This window comes from Rhineura floridana, chromosome 3, assembly GCF_030035675.1.
Source record: "Rhineura floridana isolate rRhiFlo1 chromosome 3, rRhiFlo1.hap2, whole genome shotgun sequence".
NCBI lineage: Eukaryota > Metazoa > Chordata > Lepidosauria > Squamata > Rhineuridae > Rhineura > Rhineura floridana.
In genome coordinates this window covers 216,945,195-216,966,952 of record NC_084482.1, presented here as the reverse complement: position 1 = coordinate 216,966,952, position 21,758 = coordinate 216,945,195, and the positions used below count along the sequence as shown (strand labels likewise).

General features: G+C 44.1%; 1 protein-coding gene across 1 annotated transcript in view; it reads right to left on the bottom strand.

The window, feature by feature from the left end:
- Window positions 1-5,732: 5,732 nt before the first annotated feature.
- The window catches only part of LOC133378968 (vomeronasal type-2 receptor 26-like), a 31,716-nt gene continuing 15,690 nt past the window's right edge, over window positions 5,733-21,758 (bottom strand). Inside the window, exons 3-4 of the mRNA XM_061613580.1 lie at window positions 8,935-9,488; window positions 5,733-5,753 (exon numbers count right to left, since the gene is read on the bottom strand). Of these exons, the coding sequence (XP_061469564.1) occupies window positions 5,733-5,753; window positions 8,935-9,488 (575 nt within the window). The remainder of the gene's footprint in view (window positions 5,754-8,934; window positions 9,489-21,758) is intronic.

Sequence of the window (21,758 nt, the reverse complement as noted above, 5' to 3'; positions counted from 1 at the left end):
AATCCCCACATAGCCATGAAGCTCACTGGGTGACCTTGGGCCAGTCACTGCCTCTCAGCCTCATGAAAACCCTATTCATAGGGTCACCATAAGTTGGAATCAACTGGAAGGCGGTACATATATTTTTTATTTTGAATATGATGATTATGATAATAAATATGCAGCATTTCAAATTAATTCTGTATGAGAAGCATTCCATGCCAAGCTTGGAAAACCAAGGATGAGGTATAAAATGTAGACAAAAATACTTTTGACAAAATGCCGTTTATCTTTTATATCTATATCTATAATCAGCAATACAGCTGAATGATGTATGTAAAGTATTTTTTCTTTCCCTTTTCTCTTTATTAATATTTTAGTACTACTGCTAAAGTTCTGATGAAAGAATAAAGCATTCATTAGCCAAATTCAAATGATTAGAACACATCACATAAATTCCACTGAAGTTGGAGTTTTTGCCATAGAAAAGGCAAAAAATACATACCCTATGATAGCCCAATAGACAATCAGAACTAATATAAAACCCTATTGCTTCTCATTTGCAAATCTTGCAAGTTCTAAGGTAACTCTAGATCATGTGAGTTCAGGTGATGCATGTTATGTACATTTGTATAGATATTAGCAGAGATTGTCAACAGTCTATGATGCTTGTGTGTGCCAATGTGTGTGTTTGTGGCAGGCTTTTACCCTGCACTGAGATCACTGAGACTTAAGACTTAGTAAAATAAGAAAAGCTATTTCATTTATAGAAATACATCGTAGATAGGAAAGGCATACCTAGTTCTAAGTAACTAACTTGGAGGCGCAACACCCAGGTTTGGGAGTTGCCCTTACTGCCCCTTCTTCATGTGTACTGGACAGTGACAGAATAGGGCTAGAAGCAAATAGAAAGCAAAAATGGAAAGTAGGGTAACATCTAAAGAAATACTCCCCTTTACATCTCTCCTTTCTTTCTTTCTGTATATATATATATATTTATATATATTTATATATATATAACGTATATTTTAAAATTGTTCTTTTCAATTCACTCTTGAATGAACATCATACCTAGGGCAGATCCACACCATTCCTTTAAAGCACATTCAACACCCATTTGAAGCACATGAATCCCACCACAGAATCATGGGAACTGCAGTTTGTTAAGAGTGGTGAGAACTATAACTGTGAGGGGGAAATGACACTTCCCAGAATTCTTTAGGGGAAGTCATGCGCTTTAAATGTGAGTTGGATGTGCTTTACACATATTGTGTGAATCCACTTAATAAATTTTGCCTGCATGTAAATTGTTTTAATTAACTTTTCAAAATGGAAATAAGCTATAAAGTGTAGTGGGTGACCATGGGCTACTCATCATTTCTCAGCCTATCTGCCCCTCAGGATGAAAACAATGGAGAACCATGACTACCCCAAGGCATACTTAAAATGTAAAGAAAGTATTGTACAACCATAGTATCCAATTGGATACTTATAGGGACACAGCATGACAAAACTGGGTGGAAGTAATGAGTGGGGTACCACAGGGCTCGGTCCTGGGCTGAGTGCTCTTCAACATTTTTATTAACTACTTGGATGAGGAGGTACAGAGCATACTTATCAAATGTGCAGATGATACAAAATTGGGGGACATAGCTAATACTGTGGAAGACAGAAAGAAAATTCAAAGGGACCTTGATAGGCTGAAGCATTGGGCTGAAAACAACAGAATGAAATTCAACAGGGATAAATGCAAAGTTCTACACTTAGGAAAAAGAAACCAAATGCACAATTATAAGATGGGGGATACTTGGCTCAGCAGTACGACATGCAAGAAGGATCTTGGAATTGTTGTTGATCACAAGCTGAATATGAGCCAACAATGTGATGTGGCTGCAAAAAAGGCAAAAGCTATATCAGGTCGCATTAACAGAAGTATAGTTTCCAAATCATGTGAAGTATTAGTTCCCCTCTATTCAGCACTGGTTAGGCCTCATCTTGAGTGCTGTGTCCAGTTCTGGTCTCTGCACTTCAAAAAGGATGCAGACAAACTGGAACAGGTTCAAAAGAGGGCAACAAGGATGATCAGGGGACTGGAAACAACGCCCTATGAGGAGAGACTGAAGGAACTGGGCATATTTAACCTGGAGAAGAGAAGACTGAGGGAAGATATGATAGCACTCTTCAAGTACTTGAAAGGTTGCCACACAGAGGAGGGCCGGGATCTCTTCTCGATGATCCCAGAGTGCCGGACACAGAATAATGGGCTCAAGTTGCAAGAAGCCAGATTTCGACTGGACATCAGGAAAAGCTTCCTAACTGTTAGAGCTGTACACCAATGGAACTAATTACTAGAGTGGTAGTGGGATCTCCGACACTGGAGGCATTCAAGAGGCAGCTGGACAGCCATCTGTCGGGAATGCTTTGATTTGGATTCCTGCATTGAGCAGGGGGTTGGACTTGATGGCCTTATATGCCCCTTCCAACTCTACTATTCTATGATTCTATGAAAATATTTATATAAGCATGACTATCAAATATGTTTATTTATATAACCTGTAAAGATATTTATAGTGCAATCCTATGTTTGTTTACTCAGAAGCAAGTCCCAATGTATTCAATGGGGCTTACTCAACCAGGGAAAACTGCAGCCTCAAGTGATAAGGAACTTGTTCTTTTAACAAGTCCTTTAAGTTGAGACCTTATCCCAGTCTGCGTCTGTGTTGAAATTGCTTTTTAATATGTTTTTAAACTTTTTCTTAAAAAAAATGTTTTTAAAGCTTTTAAAGATGTTTTGTTTTAATATATTTGAAAGTCTGTTTTTATGATTTTTAAAGTGTTTTTAGTGCTTTTGTTTGCCGCCCTGGACTCCTACTGGGAGGAAGGGCAGGATATAAATCAAATAATAAATAAATAAAAATAAATAAATAAACTTCATTCATTTTTTTAAAAAAACACAAGTCTGCGCTATGTTTACTCACAAGTCCCATTAATTTACAGCACAATCCTAACCATGTCTACTCAAAAGCAAGTCCTAATGGAGTTCAATGGGGTTTACTCCAGGTACATGCTTTACTCCCAGAAATGGCTTTACTCCCAGAAAAGCAGATATTGGATTAAATACTTTCATATTTCATAGCCCAGGGTCTGACTCTTGGACAGAAGAGGAAAAAAAACATTAAGCCATATTACTTACGCAAACTGCAAAAAACTCAAAGCCACCATATTCTGACGTTCAGCCTAGGCATGCCTGGATCAACAAGTCACAACTCTGGCATCATTGGCTACAATCATGAAAGGGCGGGGTTACAGCCAGAGCTTTGAAAAGTTACTTTTTTAAACTACAACTCCCATCAGCCCCAGCCAGCATGGCCACTGGATTGGGCTGATGGGAGTTGTAGCTAGAGCATGGATCTGTTTAAAAAAAAGTTGTGCGGGGGGGCGGTTGACGTTTTGGTGTATATCTCGGGAATTAGACCACCTAGAAACTTACTTTTTTAAATTATTGAAGCTGAGAGTCCGCAGAGTAAGGGGTGGTAGCCAGAGAGCCGGAGGCCCCCCAAAACCAGAGACTCCAGCTGAAAACACACACACCGGGGCGCGCACACACACACACACACACACACACACACACACCGGGGCACACACACACACACACAAATCATCGTCACTCACCTCCACAGCTCTTCGCCATTCTGCTGCTGCCTTCTCCTCCATTGTCCTTGCCCTGGCTTTTTCCTCCGGCGTCCATTTTTTCCTCTCAGAGTCAGACGCTAGCAAGCCCTGCCTATTCACCTCTTCCCTCGTGCCTCCTAGATCACGAGGGAAGAGAGAGTCTGCGCAGAGGTCCAATCAGTGTGAGGCACATGTCTTGTGTTAACCAATCACAGCCAGGAGCTGACTTCCCCTTGTTCCCGCCCCCAAGTAACATCCAACCTAATGTGGAAACGTTAAAGTTGCAGCTGAAAAGTAGGGAAATTACTAGTCGTTCCGTTACTTGCCAAATGTAATGGAATTACCCACTCATTATTTAAAATTGTAACTAATTACAAGTAACTCATTAAAAATAACGAGTTACTTCCAAGCTCTGGGCATAAGACAGTCTTTCAGATATCCTGGTACCAAGTTGTATAGGGCTGTGTACACCAAAAACCAGAACCTTGAACTTGGCCCAGTAGCAAATGGGAAGCCAATGCAGTTTTTTTCAGCAGCGGGGTGATATCTTGACGATACCCTGCTCCAGTGAGCAGTCCCGCCACCGCATTTTGCACCAGCTGCAGCTTCCAAACCAACCTCAAGGGCAGCCCCACATAGAGCGCATTACAGTAATCCAGCCTGGAGGTTACTAGTGTGTGGACAACAGTGGTCAGGCTATCCCGGTCCAGAAACAGCTGCAGCTGTCTTACCAGCCAAAGTTGGTAAAAAGCACTCCTAGCCACTGAGGTCATCTAGGTCTCTAACAACAGGAGCACCCCCAGACTACAAACCTGCTCTTTCAGAGGGAGTATGACTCCTTTCAAAGCAGGCAACTCTCTAATTATCTGAGCTCAGGAACCACCAACCCACAGAGCCGCCTCCTTGCTAGGATTCAGACTCAGTCTTTTGGCCCTCATCCAGACCACAACTGAGTCCAGGCAGCAGTTCAGGGCTTGCACAGCATCTCCTGATTCAGATGTTCAGCTGGCTATCATCAGCATACTACTGACACCTCACCCCTAATCTCCTGATGACCACTCCCAAGGGCTTCATATAGATGTTGAACAGCATGGGGAACAAGATGGTACCCTGCAGCACCCCACAGCACAACTGTTAGGGGGCTGAAAGAAAGTCAACCAATGCTATTTTCTGAGAACGACCTCAGAGATAAAACAGTGCCTCCAATACTCATATCACCAGGTCAGAAGGATACCATGGTCAAAGATATCAAAAGCTGCTGAGAGATCAAGTAAGAACAACAGGGTTGCACTCCCCCTGTCCTTCTCCCGATAAAGGTCATCCGTCAGGATGACCAAGGCTGATTCAATCCCATAACCAGGCCTGAACCAAGACTGGGACGGGTCAAGATCATCTGTTTCATCCAAGAGTACTTGGAATTGCTGCACCACAACCCTCCCAGTCACCTTCCCTAAGAAGGGGGTATTTGCGACCGGTTGGTAGTTGTCACAAACCAGTGAGTCCAGGGTGGGCTTTTTCAGGAGTAGTCGGATCACCACCTCTTTCAGGTTGGCCGGAACAACTCCCTCATGCAATGATGCATTAACCACACCCTGGATCCACTCGGTCAAACCCCCTTGGCAACCTTTAATAAGCCAAGAAGGGCAAGGGTTGAGAGGACATGTTGCTGGCTGCATCATCGCAAGCACCTTGTCTACGTCATCAGGCCGCATCAGCTGAAACCGTTCCCAAGAAGTTGCATCAGACATTGCACTGGATACCTCATTGGGGACTACAGTAGATGTGGATGGGGCATCAAGACTGCTATGGAGGCGAGCAACTTTACCCTCAAAGTGCCTTGCAAACAATTCACAGTGGGCCTCCGAAGGGTCTAAAACTCCATTTCTTGGAGTTGATGTTAACAGATCCCTGACAATAAGAAAAAGCTCCACTGGAGGATGCGATGGAGGCAGAGGCCTTCTTTGCCGCCCTCACTGCCACACAGTAGGCATGGTTACAATATTTTACTTGTGCCCAATCAGCCTCACAGCACATCTTTTTCCACTTGAGCTCTAGCCGTCCTCCAACCTGTTTCATTGCCCTTAGCCCATGTTATTGATAACCTGGAGAGGATATGGTCAAGCCATTTCTTAAGTCACTTAGGTCTTGTGCTTATAAAGGCTTCATAAAGATCTTGGCTTGTAAATGACAGCTGAAGTTCTATAGGCTCTCAATATAGCAACTCCATATCGTAACTGAATAAACTACCAAAATACCAGGTTGGAAGCCAGAAGGAGTGTGGAGGTTTTCCCGTTTTGCATGTTGGAGAGAAGTCGCGGGTGTGCCCTCGTTGCAATGAGCACCTTATACTCTGGGAACAAGTTTGTTCCCTTGAGGCAAAAGTGGCTGACCTGGAAAAGCTGACAGAGGCAGAGAAAATCAGTTTTTTCTAGATTTCTGGTCCTTTTTAATAATAATACATTCTTCTTTGCCTACATATCTTGTGAAACAAACTATCAAGTCCCTGGGTCTCTGCCTGACTGTTGGTTTGGGGTGCAGACCCCTATTTACCTGCTCTACATCTCTCAAATTTAAACCTGAAAACAGGATGCTAACCAGTCTCTTAAGGTCCATAGGCTCTCTAGCCTTCAAGGCCCCTCTCACACAAATATTTTCTGCTGCCTCCATCCTCCAGGTCCGCCATTTGTCTTCTAAGGGCCTGCTGTGCATTTGAAAGGCTTTGATTGCCACTCTGATTGATTCTTTCCTTCCTAAAGAGTCTGAGCTATCTCTTTGATCTGACTTGTGACTTCACTTTGCAGGGGCTGTAGAGATCTCACCCAATCCTCAGCCACAACAGCTTCAAATTTAGCTAGGATATCTGCCATTATTTCTTCATTGATTTTCCTGCTTTCAGCATCATCCTTGAGTAGCACAACTGGAGGCCGCAATAGCTTCAGAAACAAAGGCAGCAGCAGGAAACCTCCCACTGACGTGGCCCCTGCCTGTCTCAAATCTCTCAAACCAGGCTGTCAATGCCACTGGAGGTATTTCTGTCCCAGTTCTTTCAGACTTGTGACAACAAGTTACCTCATCCTGCCGGTGCCTCTTCAAAAGCATTGCATCAACCTAACAGGCTGCCATCAATTCAAGGACTTGTTTTACCATCTTGATTTTCCTATTCAATTTTCTTTAAACAAACCCCTAATTTGGGGACAATTTAATCTTTACAAATCACATGTGATATATTAGACTTAGGGGGAAATGGCCTATTTACATATTTATTCAATGTGATCAGACTGTCCTCACCCCAAATGGTTCAAAAGCCCCTCTGATCAGTTCCATGATCAACAGTTGAAGGGCATCGATAATCAGGGTATCTAGAAATGTTCACCTCTTTGTCAAGACAGAAACATGCCTGCACTGTGTCTATGTGAGGGTAGCTGAAGTCACCTATTACTACAGCATTCCTCTTTTGGATGCCTCCTTGATCTCATTCTCCATCTCAAGATCTCCTTGAGCATTTTGGTCAGGGAAGGATAGCATGTCTCCAGAACTCTTAGAGCCTAGTATCACCAACTCACATCTATTCTGTGATGGAGCCTCCCTATGGAGGAATTCTAGCTCATCATACGACATTTTAGAGACAAAAGAGGAAATGTGTTTGAGAAGTGCGTGAGCAGAAAAAATTGCATTTTGCATGAAAGCACAAGGACGTGGATAAAAAACAGACTAATGGAACTTGCTACATAGGAATGTAAGAGTTTTAATGCAGCTATGCAAAGATCCTCCGTGGTGCAGAGTGGTAAGCGGCAGTAATGCAGCCAAAGCTCGATTCCAATGGTAGGAGGAAGTCGAATCTCCTGTAAAAGGGGCCGAGGTCCACTCAGCCTTCCATCCATCCTTGTTCAGTAAAATGAGTACCCGGCATATGCTGGGGGTAAAGAAAGGCCCGGGAAGGAACTGGCAATCCCACCCCATATATGTGGTCTGCCTAGTAAACATCGCAAGACGTCACCCTAAGAGTCGGAAACGACTCTCACTACAAGTGCGGGGACACCTTTACCTTCATGCAAAGAAAGAGAAAATGGGGTGAGGGGAAAACCATTTGTGACATGTGGTCACTAATCCAAAGAACGTGAAACATCTGAGAATGAGCAAAGCACACTTTTTCAGAAACCAGTTTTAGCATGTTCATCATGGGTTGAAGACCAGTTCTGCTGCACAAATGCATGATCTCCACCTCCTTCTTTGAGAACCATGTGTGGAATATGTTATTTATTTATTTATCATTTGATTTATATCCCGCCCTTCCTCCCAGCAGGAGCCCAGGGCGCCAAACAAAAGGACTAAAAACACTTTAAACATCATAAAAACAGACTTTAAAATACATTAAAACAAAACATCTTTGAAAACATTCTTTAAAATGCTTTCAAGACTTTTTTTTAAAAAAGGTTAAAAACATTGGTTTAAATTAAACAAAAAAAAATATTGAAAAGCAATTCCAGCACAGAAGCAGACTAGGATAAGATCGCAACTTAAAAGGCTTGTGGAAAGAGGAAGGTCTTCAATAGGCTCCCAAAAGATAACAGAGATGGCACCTGTCTAATATTTAAGGGGAGGGAATTCCACAGGGTAGGTGCCATTATACTAAAGGTCCGTTTCCTTTGTTGTACAGAACGGACTTCCTGATAAGATGGTATCTGCAGGAGGCCCTCACCTGCAGAGCACAGTGATCGACTGGGTATATAAGGGGTAAGACAATCTTTCAGGTATCCTGGTCCCAAGCTGTATAAAGCTTTGTATAGCAAAACTAGAACCTTGAACTTGGCCTGGGAGCAAATATGAGTTATAAACACTGGGAATCTCGCTGTGATAAAATGATGCATATAAATCTTGAACACCGAAGGACCTGTAATCATTCCAGGGTCACTAGACATTCCATCATTCATGACTACTTTCTTTCATAACTGAGTGCAAAAAGAGATCTGGTACATTTGCAGCATCTAAGGAGCTACATTGCAAAGAAAAGCACAAAGGTTTCATTACAGCTCTGCTGGACATTAGTAGTCAAAATATAAGATTATAGTTTAAGAATCAGACACCATCTTTTGTTTTTGTCGTCAGATGTTCCTTTGTATTCACATCAGGCCTGAGCGCTATAATATAGCATTTGGGAATGAAGATGCAGCCCAGAAGGCCAGCACTGGAGGCCAAGATAGAGAAGACCTGCACAGCTACCATGTAAATCCCCTTCGTGCTCAGGTAGGTGGGCACAAAGGAGATCCAAACACTGCAGAAGACCAGCATGCTGAAGGTGATCAGCTTGGCTTCATTGAAGGCCCCAGGCAGCTTCCTGGCTAGGAAAGCCACCGTGAAGCAAATGGCAGCCAGGAAGCCCATGTAGCCAAGGGCACTATAAAACATGGCAACAGACCCTTCATTGCATTGCAGGATGATGTGTCCAGGCTGGGAGTAGATGTCTGAGTCTGGGAATGGTGGAGAGACACCCAGCCAGATGGTGCAGATGACAACTTGGACACTGGAACAGGAAATGACAATGGAGTTGGACAAACCCTTCCCCAGCCATTTTCTCATTCTGTTCCCTGGCTTTGTAGCCAGGAAGGCCAGCACCACAGTGATGGTTTTGGCCAAGACAGAAGACACAGCGACTGAGAAGATGATGCTGAAGGCCATTTGTCGGAGAAGACAAGTCACTTTCTTGGGCCGGCCGATGAACAGGAAGGAAGATAAAAAGCAAAGCAAGAGAGAGACGAGGAGGATGAATGATAGGTCCCGGTTGTTGGCTTTGACTATCGGGGTTTCTTTGTATTTAGCAAAGATTCCTAACACAAAGCCTGTGGTAAAGGACAATAAGAAGGCAAAGGAAGCTAGAACGATCCCTAAATATTCTTCATGGGACAGGTAGGTGACATTCTTGGGGATACATTGATCTCGGTCTTTGTTGGGATGTTGATCCTCTGGACATATGGTGCAACTCTCTACATCTGAGAAGAAGGAAAATGACTTCAGTTAATGCACAACACTCTTTCACGCATATTTGTTTGTGTCCTAATATGAGGATGAGTGAGCAGGAGCAAACCTCTGATATCTATGGAACCTGCAGGAGAAGCTCTCCCGCAGACCACAGTGACCTACTACTGGCTCTATAAGAGACATGGCAGTTTCTGATGGTGCTGAAATGACATCACTCCTGTTTGTTGAATCTCCCAGGGGAGCCTAGTCACCAACAACCTCATTTTAGGTAGCGGGGCAATGGAAGAGAGTCTTCGGTTATGAATGTACAGGAAGCTTCAAATATTTGCCCCATCCCTTTGGGGGCAGTTGTATTGATGTCCTGCTTGCAGACTTTCCATAGTGGCGTCTGGTTGACCACTGTGAGAACAAACTTTGGACTAGGTAGACCTTTGCCCATATCCAGCAGCCAGGCTGTTCTTCCCTCTGGAGTCACCCACCTTCCTGAGTGGAGATGGTCCCTTCCGCACAAGGAGCACAAGCATAGCAGCAAACCAGCTGTCCTTCCTGAATCTCCTTGGCATATCCAGGGCGACAGCTTTCAGTTCACCTTGAACGAGGCACAGTCTAGAAACAAAGATAAGGCGCATCGAGAGCAATGTATTAGGAGTATTTGCGTCCAGGGAATACATGCCTAGAGTTTGGAAAGGAACCAACAGGATCTCTAGTCCCAATGACCCCAAGTGACCTCAGGCCTTTTTTTTTTCAGGGAATCATTTTTTGTGCAGAACAACATGGCACAGAATCCTCTTTGTTTCAACATTTCAATCCCACCTTTCTAGACAGAAGTCAGAGTACAAACTTAAAAGCAGAACAGCAAAAGAGACTAAATTTCAGTCTTAGGGTAACAGCAATAAACACAACAGCAGTAAACACACTGATGATCAATATAAATAAAATATTTCACCTGAATACCCTGAGTAATAGAAAAGTACCTTAAGTTTTGTGCTAATCAAATTCAGGTTTTAAAGCTGTAAATCAGAAGTTGGGGACCTGTTGCCTTCCAAATGTTATTGGACTATGTGGAACAGTCACATCTATACAAGAGGCCGTAAAAGATTCACCTCTAACACTCCCTATCCTACCTTGTAGTACAACACAGTCAAATTCTTCACTCCATATTCTAGCGTGGAATATAGCTGGCTAGAAAGCCAAATGAAGTAATGTGGAACTAACCAACTATTTGAAGTGTTTCGATATAATTCTCCTTCAAGAGACTTGGGCTACTCAAGAGGTGAGCTTGGACAGTTATGCCTCCTTTTGCCATCCTGATACTAGGACCGACAAACGGAAAGAAAACCTAAAGGAGGGTTGGCAATACTAATTTCCAACATATTAACAGCTCACCATATTAACCTCCAACCTTGTAATGTACATGCAATGGCTATCATACTGAGTTTTCGCGAATCATCCTTCCTTCTGATTAATATTTATTTGCCGCCCTGTTCACGTAGAGATGCTAATGATCACCTATGGGAAGAACTAGAATCCTACATCACATCATTGGAAGCGCATTACCCCAAAACACCTTTAATTATCATGGGAGATCTCAATGCCAGGACTGGATCCAATAATGAGATGCTCCTGGCATCGAATCTATGGAGGGGCGAGGACAATAATCACCTTTATCCAATATACGATCGGACTTCCAAGGACCCCAGAATTAATTACTCGGGCATATGTCTCTCCCGTCTAGAGGGAACCCACGACCTAGTTATCCTCAATGGCCTTAACGCACTGGACTCATGTGCTGAATATAACTACATTTCTGGCAGAGGAAGTAGCGTTATAGATTACGCAATAATTTCACATCAGCTTTTACATCAAACAGTGGAATTTTCAGTAGAGAAAAGACTAGACAGCGATCATCTTCCCCTTTCCCTTATAGTGCAACTAAAAGAGAAGACTCATGTGACCAAGGAGTAACGCAGTTTATTTCACACACAGGAGAACCCTCTGGTCACCTCAAGTGGCTTCTACGTTGGCCATTTTCTTCTCCTCCGATATAGCTTTAGCTATACAAGAGCAACTAACGGAAACGGATAGCTACCAAACGGCCCTAAATGCTTATGACACCCTGAATGAGCTCTTAAAACCCCTTTTAGCATCCAAAGCTATACCCCATAGAGATACCCCCTCCACACGGACCTCTTGCTGGTTTGACAAAAAATGCCTGTATACTAAGAGGCAATTGAGGAAGTTGTATCAACAATACCGTCAGGAAAATTCCAGCTCTTTACCGATTGAATATTACAACACTAATATGCATGCTAGTTTTACTCAGCGGTTTCCGAAACACCCCTTTGATTTTGACTTTGAAAATCTTCCCAAATGGCCACCGGTTGCCCAGAGTGAAATAATATCTTTAATAGGTGGCTTAAAATCTGGTAAAGCCCCGGGCTGTGATAATATACCCCCAGAACTTTTGAAAAGCCATCTAGACTGGTGGGTCCCCATGTTAGCTAATTTATTCACCCTGGTTAACAACACGGGACGCTCTCCTGAGGCCTGGCGTGAAGCCATTGTTATCCCCATTTACAAAAAAGGCCCAAGGGATGAGCCAGCCAGCTACAGGCCTATTAGCCTTCTGTCAATAGTAGGGAAATTGTATGCCAGTTATTTGAAAAGCAAACTGAGTGTCTGGATGGAGGAAGAAAATATATTGGGACCTGAGCAGGCAGGATTCAGGAGCGATAGATCAACCTTGGATCACTGCCTCCTCCTTCACCACTTGGCCGAAAAATATAAGAACCATATGGGAAAAGCCCTCCATGTTGCCTTTGTGGACTTAAAGTCCGCCTTTGACTCTATTCCCAGGGACATTTTATGGGATAAACTGGCAAAATTATCAATAGATAAGAGATTGCTTTTCCTAATTTATTCCCTTCATCAGGAGACCTCTGAGCGAATACGCTGTGGTACTAATGGGGACCTGACCAGGTCGATCTCCACTACTGAAGGTGTCAGACAGGGCTGTGTATTGGCGCCCCTACTCTTTAATCTCTTCGTAAACGACCTGGGGTCAAGATGTATCAGCTCCAAATAAACTACTCCAAAACCAAAATATTAGTCTTTTCAAATCGTTCTCCGGCTGAAGAGTGGACAGTAAACGGCCAAACCTACATTCGCCTAAAATTATTATTATTATTATTATTATTTATTATTATTATTTTATTCGATTTTTATACCGCCCATAGCAAAGCTCTCTGGGCGGTGTACAACCAATGAAAATATATAATTACATTTCATTTTTAAAAACACCTAATCCTTGACACAACAGTTAGACAAACAGACCAGACATATAACTAACATAAACAACATTAGATACAAATATTAAAATACTAAAATACTAAGATATTAAAAATATTAAAATGCCTGGGCAAAGAGGAAGGTTTTCACCTGGCACCGAAAAGATAGTAAAGTAGGCGCCAGGCATACCTCGTCAGGAAGGGTGTTCCATAGTTCGGGGGCCGCTACCGAGAAGGCCCTCTTTCTTCTGGTCACCTTCCGGGCATCTTTCTGAGTAGGCACCCGGAGGAGGGCCTTCGATGTTGAGCGTAGTGCCCGGGTAGGTTCATATCGGGAGAGACGTTCCACCAGGTATTGTGGGCCCGTGCCGTGTAAGGCTTTATAGGTCAAAACCAGCACCTTGAATTGGGCCCGGAAACATATAGGCAGCCAGTGCAAGCCGGCCAGAATTGGTGTCACATGTTCCGACAGCTTGGTCCCAGTTATTAATCTGGCCGCTGAATTCTGCACAAGCTGCAGTTTCTGAACCGTCTTCAAGGGCAGCCCCACGTATAGTGCATTGCAATAGTCCAACCTTGAGGTTACCAGAGCATGGACAACTGAAGCAAGATGTTCCCTGTCCAGATACGGGCGTAGCTGGGCCACCAGCCTAAGTTGGTAAAAAGCACTCCGTGCCACCGAGGCCACCTGCGCCTCAAGTGACAAGGACGGGTCCAAAAGGACTCCCAAGCTACGCACCTGCTCCTTCAGGGGGAGTGTAACCTCATCCAGAACAGGTCGAACATCCAACTGGTCAGGGGATCCATTTACTAACAGCATCTCAGTCTTGTCTGGATTGAGCTTCAATTTGTTCACTCTCATCCAGTCCATTATCGCAGCCAAACACCGGTTTAGGACCTTGACAGCCTCACCTGAGGAAGATGAAAAGGAGAAGTAGAGCTGCGTATCATCAGCATACTGATGAGAACGCACTCCAAAACTCCTGATGACCGTCCCCAGCGGCTTCATATAGATGTTAAAGAGCATGGGGGACAGAACTGATCCCTGCGGAACTCCATATGGGAGCGCCCAGGGTATCGAGTAGTGCTCCCCAAGCACTACTTTCTGGAGACGACCTGCCAGATAGGAGCGGAACCACTGCCAAGCAGTACCTCCAACTCCCAAATCCGCCAGCCTCCCCAGAAGGATACCATGGTCGATGGTATCGAAAGCCGCTGAGAGATCAAGGAGAATCAACAGAGTTACACTCCCTCTGTCTTTCTCTCAACACAGGTCATCATACAGGGCGACCAAGGCTGTCTCCGTACCAAAACCGGGCCTAAAACCCGATTGAAATGGATCCAGATAATCGGTCTCATCCAAGAGAGCCTGGAGCTGGGATGCAACCACCCTCTCCAGGACCTTGCCCAGGAATGGCACATTTGCTACCAGCCTATAGTTATTCACATTATCTGGGTCCAGGGAAGATTTTTTCAGAAGCGGTCTCACCACCGCTGCCTTAAGGCAGTGCGGGACCACTCCCTCACCTAGTGAGGCATTAATCACTTCCCTGGCCCAGGCGGCAGTGCCATCCCTGCTAGCTTTTATTAGCCAAGAGGGGCAAGGATCTAATACAGAAGTGGTTGCATGCACCTGTCCAAGCACCTTGTCAACGTCCTCAAGCTGTACCAATTGAAACTCATCCAACAAAATATGACCAGAATGTGCTCCGGAGACCTCAGTTGATTTCATTGCTCTAACTTTGGAGTCTAAGTCCTGACGAATGCAAGAGATTTTATTCTGGAAGTGCTTCGCAAATTTGTCACATCGAGCTTTAGAAGATTCCATCATGTCCTTAGGGCCAGAGTGTAAAAGCCCTAAAATAGGTGAATTTAGATTCCCCATACTGCTTTACGCAGATGATGATGCTCTTTTGGCATTTACTCAAATTGGCCTTAAATGTTTACTTCGCGTCTTTATGAACTACTGTTCTGATCATCAGCTCCAAATAAACTACTCCAAAACCAAAATATTCGTCTTTTCAAATTGTTCTCCGGCTGAAGAGTGGACAGTAAACGGCCAAAAAATTGAACAGGTTAAAAGTTATAAGTACTTAGGCATTATTTTCCACTCTTCCCTTTCTTGGTCTTCACATATCCAAGCGGCGGTTGCTTCGGCCCGCACAACAATGAAATCTATCTTACGCTATTACTACATCAAAGGAGGGCAGTTTATCCCAGCAGCCATTCAGATCTTTAGAACAAAGGTAATCCCCCAACTTTTGTTTGGTGTTCCAATCTGGATCGCTGCCTTCAATATCTCAGTAGAGGCGGTTCTTTCTATCTTTTTACGTCACCTTTTCGGAGTACCTAGGTGCGTCCCAAGTGCCGCCCTTAGACTTGAAGCCGGACTAAACTCGATCGAATGCTTTGCATGGTCGTACGCATTGAAATTTTGGACTAAACTTTCCTTTGGCCTCGTAAATGGATACCTAAAAGGCTTCTGGGAAGATACATACACTTCTAACTGGTTGAAAACTTTTCATTCCAAGCTCCCTAGACTAGGATACTCGTTAGAACAGTTATGTTCAACTCAGCCATCAACGGCCATCCATCTTATCGGAAACAGACTTAAAGACATAGATAGACAAAGTACAATTACAGCAGCAACCAAAATATGCTCTCCGCTCTTCCATAACTTGAGCTTCAACATAAATTCGCATGCTTACTATTTAGATTTTTTTAACTATTCCTAAATTTCGACATGCCTTTTCTAAGGCGAAATTTAACTGCCTTAACTCAGCAGTATTGGAAGGGAGATTTCGGGGGATACCGCATGCACAAAGGACCTGTCCCTGTAGGGTGGGAGAGATAGAATCTCTGTATCATGTCCTTCTTGCATGCCCAATATACTCTTCTGAACGGTCTAAATTCCTTTACCCCCACAACAATCGGTCTCTTAACAGCCCCCCTGTGAGGATGATAGAACAGCTTTTAAACGGTACAAACAGGAATCTTACAATTGCTGTAGCCAAATTCATCTATGCAGCCCAAATTAAACGAACTAACCTTGTATCCTGACCAACACAACCTTATGTCTGATTTTTCTTTTAACCTTGAAGAGTTTTAGTTTCTTGTTAAGCTGGAATTTTAATTATATATTTTATAATTTTCCTTTTCTGTATCTAATCTTGTTGTATAGGTCTTTGGCTGCAAATAAAGATTGATTGATTGATTGATTGATTGTGGAACAGTCATCTTGTTTTCCAGATAAAATTTTATTTTAACATGTATAATGGGATCTACACATGGTTGAATGTAAAGGGTTAATTACCTGTAGACTGCCATGCCTTTCTGCTGGGAGCTGCGGAGATACAGAATATCAGCAGTATATAGATTCAAAATTGAATGTATTGGCTAGTGGGGCCTTCAACCAGGCTTTCTGGCTGAAAGAAGGGGGGGACAACTACAAAGAGAGTTTGGTCCTCTAAATGAACCAGGAAGACTCAGTCAGTCTCAGGTTTGGAAAGCCTGAGAAAGGCAAGAGCTGGAATCACTGGCTAGAGCTGTGAACGTTTGTGGGGAAAAGTTGGTGACTTGAGAGGCAGCCTTGAGAAGAGTTCTACAGCCAAGGGTTAGCAGGTTTGCTGAGAACCTGAGGTGACAGGTTGCTGGACCAGGATGAGGACTGCAGCAGTAGTCATGAGAGAAGCCTGAGGGACTTCAGAGGAGAAAGGCTGTGGATCTGACTGATAACTGCAAATATAGGCCTCAGTGCAGAGTTGATGACTGTTAACTGGGGACTAGTATCGGGAAACTGGCTTTAGGTTTGAATCAGGAGAGGAATTGAAGCTCTCAGAAGTCCCCCTCCTCTCTTTGGCCCTCTCTGCCTGGGTGGATGGTGGATTGGGTTCAAATGGAGAGGGCAAGCAAAGAAGCAGGGTCAAAATGAGTGAGGAAGAAGGTAGCTCATCCTGTGAGGAACCCACAAAGGGTTAGGGTTAGTGGGCGCCCAAACCTGGGGCCAGTATTGATGGACAAATTATCAGAGCTTAACTGATGTCACAGCAAGAGAATGCCATGACACATTTCCTATTTTCCATAGCGCAGAAGGGCTGCAGTTTAGTGGTTGAGCACACAGGAGGTCCCAGGGGCAGCCCTGACATCTCCAGGTAGGGCTGGGAGTGTCCCCTGCATGAAAGCCCAAAGAGCCACCATCAGTTGCTGAAGATAATACTGAACTCGGTGGACCAGTAATATTAGGCACCGTCCTATGTTCCTACCGTGTTAAACATCCCAGGCCACACAATGGCTTCCGGGCTAATGGTGAACTTTATGCTGGAGGATGTCCGTCCCTCAACGCTCCCAACTTTCACAATGCCATTGGATTGATTAGGAAATAGGACCCAGTTCATGATATCAAAGTTGTCTGTCAGCTCCCCTTTCTCGTCAAAACCCAGTCCGCCCATGGAAGAATTTGAAAAGCGGATTTCTCTTAAGAACGTGTGAAACTAGAGTGACAGAGAGAACGCCAGCATTTAGAAAACATGATCTGAGGGTTGCATTAAACTTCTGTCCTTTTGCACTCACAGACACTGAGGGTACAATGTAAAAAAGGTGTGGAGCACCTCAGGCCCAGAGTCCAAAGGAGCATGCAACTCACATGTGGAGATGGTTTGTTTCTTTGTTTGTTTATTTGATTTATATCTCGCCCTTCCTCCCAGATGGAGCCTAGGGCAGCAAACAAAAGCACTAAAAACACTTTAAAACATTAAAACAAAACATCTTTAAAAACATTTTTTAAAAAGTTTTCAAGTTATATCTGGGGGGGAAGGTTAAAAACATATTTTTTAAAAAGAGGTTTAAAAAATATTAAAAGCAATTTGAACACAGACGCAGACTGGGATAAGGTCTCAACTTAAAAGGCTTGTTGAAAGAGGAAGGTCTTCAACAGGCGCCAAAAAGATAACAGAGATGGCGCCTCTCTAATATTTAAGGGAAGGGAATTCCACAGGGTAGGTGCCGCCACACTAAAGGTCGGTTTCCTCTATGGACCCCCTAATAAGATGGTATCTGCAGAGCGCAGTGATCGACTGGGTATATAAGGAGTAAGATAGTCTTTCAGGTATTCTGGTCCCAAGCTGTATAAGGCTTTGTAGACCAAGATTAGCATCTTGAACTTGGCCAGGTTGATTAGAGACTTTGAGACCAGGCAAAATTAACATAGGGGACGGATTGGTTATCTCTGGCCTCCAGGTCAATCATGGCCCTTCAAGGTGTCCCATATGGCCCCGAGGCCATTTTCACCCCTAGTGACATCAGCAGTTGGGCAAGAGGAGAGGGTTTAGCAACTGGTATGCACATGCTACATCGAAGAGGCTTTTGCAAAGGCTTTAAGAGAGTGTCTGCACTCCCGTTTGCTCAAATGTGAGAGCAGGGGGTGTCTTAAAGCCTTTCCCATGTCTCCCTGCATGCTCCTTTCAATTCTCCATGACAGAAGACTTGAAGGGGGAAGGGGAAGAGATTTGGAAGAGGTTTTTCCAAGTTTCCCCCTCTTCAAGTCTGTCATCATGAAGACGTAAGAGATGCTCAAGGGACTAGAAATCTTTTGACGCACACACACACACACATCTCTGAATCCAAATGTAAATGTGGAGGGACACTGAGAGCAGTGAAACTGAGCTCCTTGGGAATTTCTTCCGTAGTCTATGCAGCATGCTGGCACGGAGGTACATTAGACCCATACCTGCCCTGGCACGTGGACTTGATTTCACATTCAGATGAGGATGTGACATCTTTGACATGTGAACCAATCTTTCCCGCATTTGCTGGGAGGTGGATTGGTGTCTCGGTCAATTAGAAGGGTTGGCTACCACCTTGTGCCACGTTAGAGAATGTGAACTCTTTGCATGTAATCTTTGCCATGCTTGCGATGGATGGATGGACAGATGGATTGACGGATGGAAAGTTAAGCTACCATCTTTTGCCAAGTTGGAGAATAAATTGAACATGAACAAATCTATTGATCATGAATTAATATGGGACTTTCCAACCCACACACAGGAATAGCAGGCAGATGGAACAAGCGTCATCACTAGCAGTTCAGTCTACATGAGATTAAACCACTTTTTTAAAAAGGCAAAATCCAGTGTCAAAATAGGTTTGGCAAATGGACAGCTCCCAGAGCAGTTTCCACTGCCCCACTGACACGCAGCCACCAGCCATCACAGTACCACAGTGGACCCTCATGGTATCTACGACTGCAGGTGAGCTAGGAGGAAGAAAGGGACGGAAGGAGCCACTGAGATTTCCCCTGCCTAAAGGAACACATGTGATGATGTGACTAGAACCAGGATTAGGACTGAATCTGGATGTAGGATAAGGATATTCAAGAGTATTATTACGAGTATTATTACAGATTTATAAATTCCTTCTCAGCTAACAGTTATTCTTGAAGATAAAATGAGATAAAATACAATAAATACTGGCTCTAGAAAGAATTTCAGATGGCAGTGGTGTTGCAAAAGACCAAAAAGGAAATACCTGCCATGGCTGCAGACTTTGAAGTCCCAACCCACTTTCTTCACTTGCCATCAAAATCCGTTTTGATCTGGATGAATATGCAGCACTTAAAGCCTGAGCCACGAGGTGGACACTCTTGTAAGTGCTGTAGCTGTCTTGAGACCAGGCTCTCTCAAGCTCCTCTTGGGGCAAAGTCTCCAGCTTCTCCTTCTCTGTGCATCTTGTCCAGCCTTCCTCAGGCGTCACATCTTTTGAACATGAACATTTGAATGCTGAACTCCAGAACTGCAGAGAAGCAAATGAGTCGTAGTGGTCATGTTTTGTCCTTCGGGGAGTCTTCATTACAAAAGACAAAGAACCATGGATATCCAGACAGTCCTTAGTACTATAAAACAAGGCAGTGTGGATGCCCTGAAAAAATGCTGTGATCCAGACTTTTGCCCCAGTTTGTACCTTTCCAAGCATTTCTTGTATCGTGTGGATTGGACCAAAGTGGTCTTCAGAGTCCCCATAGTAAACAAATACATTGGCTTTTCTCCACGTGGCAGGTGGTTCACTCTGTAAAGACATTTGGTATAGAGCCCTTGGTTCTATTCTTTCTGAGAAAGCAACACAAATCCCAGTGCTAATCATTGGAGGTGAAATGGCACTCATGAACCTCTCTCCGTTGTCATTGTCTGGAGCAAAGAGCCCAACCCACGTCCATCCAAAATGCAGGAGCAACGTGATAATCCCCAAGTACTGGGATTCTTCCTTTGGGATCATCCGGTAGACAAAAGGAAACTGGGTTTGATCACTAAAAATATGCGTATCAAAACCAAAACTGACCTAGTGAGGAAAGGAAGAGATTGGTTGTGACTGCCTGTCTATGTTTTGTGTTTTGAAAAATAGATTTCTATGACCTCTGTTGATGTCAGAGTGTAAGTGTCCAAGTCTGAAAACTTGTTCTGTTACTGTGTTGAACAGGCCTATGTGGTAGCAGCTGTTTAGAGACCAGCTCTGAAAGTGGGAAGAAGGAGAGAGAGGGCATTGTTTTAAGTATAGATGGGGCATGAATCTGGTAAAATCGTTATGACTGTCCTGGGAAATTCATTCTGATTAATCTGGAGTTTCTAGTCAGTGAAGTAAGGGCAAAAAAGTTAACAATCAGCTGGGAGAAATAACTGTCATTTGGGAAAGTACTCTTGCGTGAAACAGATTATCTTGACCCATTCCAATCAGGCATCTGGCCTGATTATGGGACCGAATGGGCCTCGGTCACCCTGATGGATGACCTTTATCGGGAGAAGGACAGGGGGAGTGCGAGCCTGTTACTCTTATTTGATCTCTCAGTGGTTTTTGATAGCATTGACCATTGTATCCTTCTGGGCCGACTTGGTGAGATGGGTATCAGAGGCACTGTTTTACGGTGGTGCCAATCCCACCTGCAGGGTCATTTTCAGAGAATAGCATTGGGTGGATGTCTTTCAATCCCCTGGCAGTTGTGCTGTGGGGTGCCGCAGGGTGCCGCAGGGTGCCATCTTGTCCCCCATGTTGTTTAACATCTGTATTAATCCTTTGTGAGCTGTCATCAGGAGATTTGGGGTGAGGTGTCACCAATACACTGATGATACCCAGCTCTATTTCTCTAACATCTGAATCAGGAGAGGCCGTGCAAGCCCTAGACCGCTTCCTGGACTCGGTGGTGGTCTGAATGAGGGCCAATAAACTGAGTCTGAATCCTAGCAAGAAGGAGGTATTGTGGGTTGGTGGTCCTGAGTTCAGATAATAGGTCAGTTGAGTGCTTTGAATGGGGTCATACTCCCTTTGAAAGAAAGGCTCCTAGTCTCAGGGTGTTCCTGGATCCATCTTTGTCACTAGAGGCCCAGGTGACCTCAATGGCTAGGAGTGCCTTTTACCAGCTTTGGCTGGCAAGATAGCTGCAGCCATTTCTGGACTGGGATAGCCTGATCACTGTTGTCCATGCACTAGTAACCTCCAGGCTGGATTACTGTAATGTGCTCTATGTGGGGCTGCCCTTGAGATTGGTCTGGAAGCTGCAGCTGGTGCAAAATGTGGGGGTGCAACTGCTCACTGGGGCAGAGTATCAGCCTGCTGCTGAAAGTTTTACACTGGCTGCCTATTAGCTATGAGGCCAAGTTCTAGGTTTTGGTTTTGGTGTAGAAAGCCCTATGCAGCTTGGGACCAGAATACCTGAAAGGTCATCTTACCCCTTATATACCCAGTTGATCACTGTACTCTGCAGGTGAGGGCCCCCTACAGATACCATCTTATCAGGAGGTCCATTCAGCACAGCATAGGAAGTGAACCTTTAGTGCAGTGGCATGTACCCCTTGGAATTAC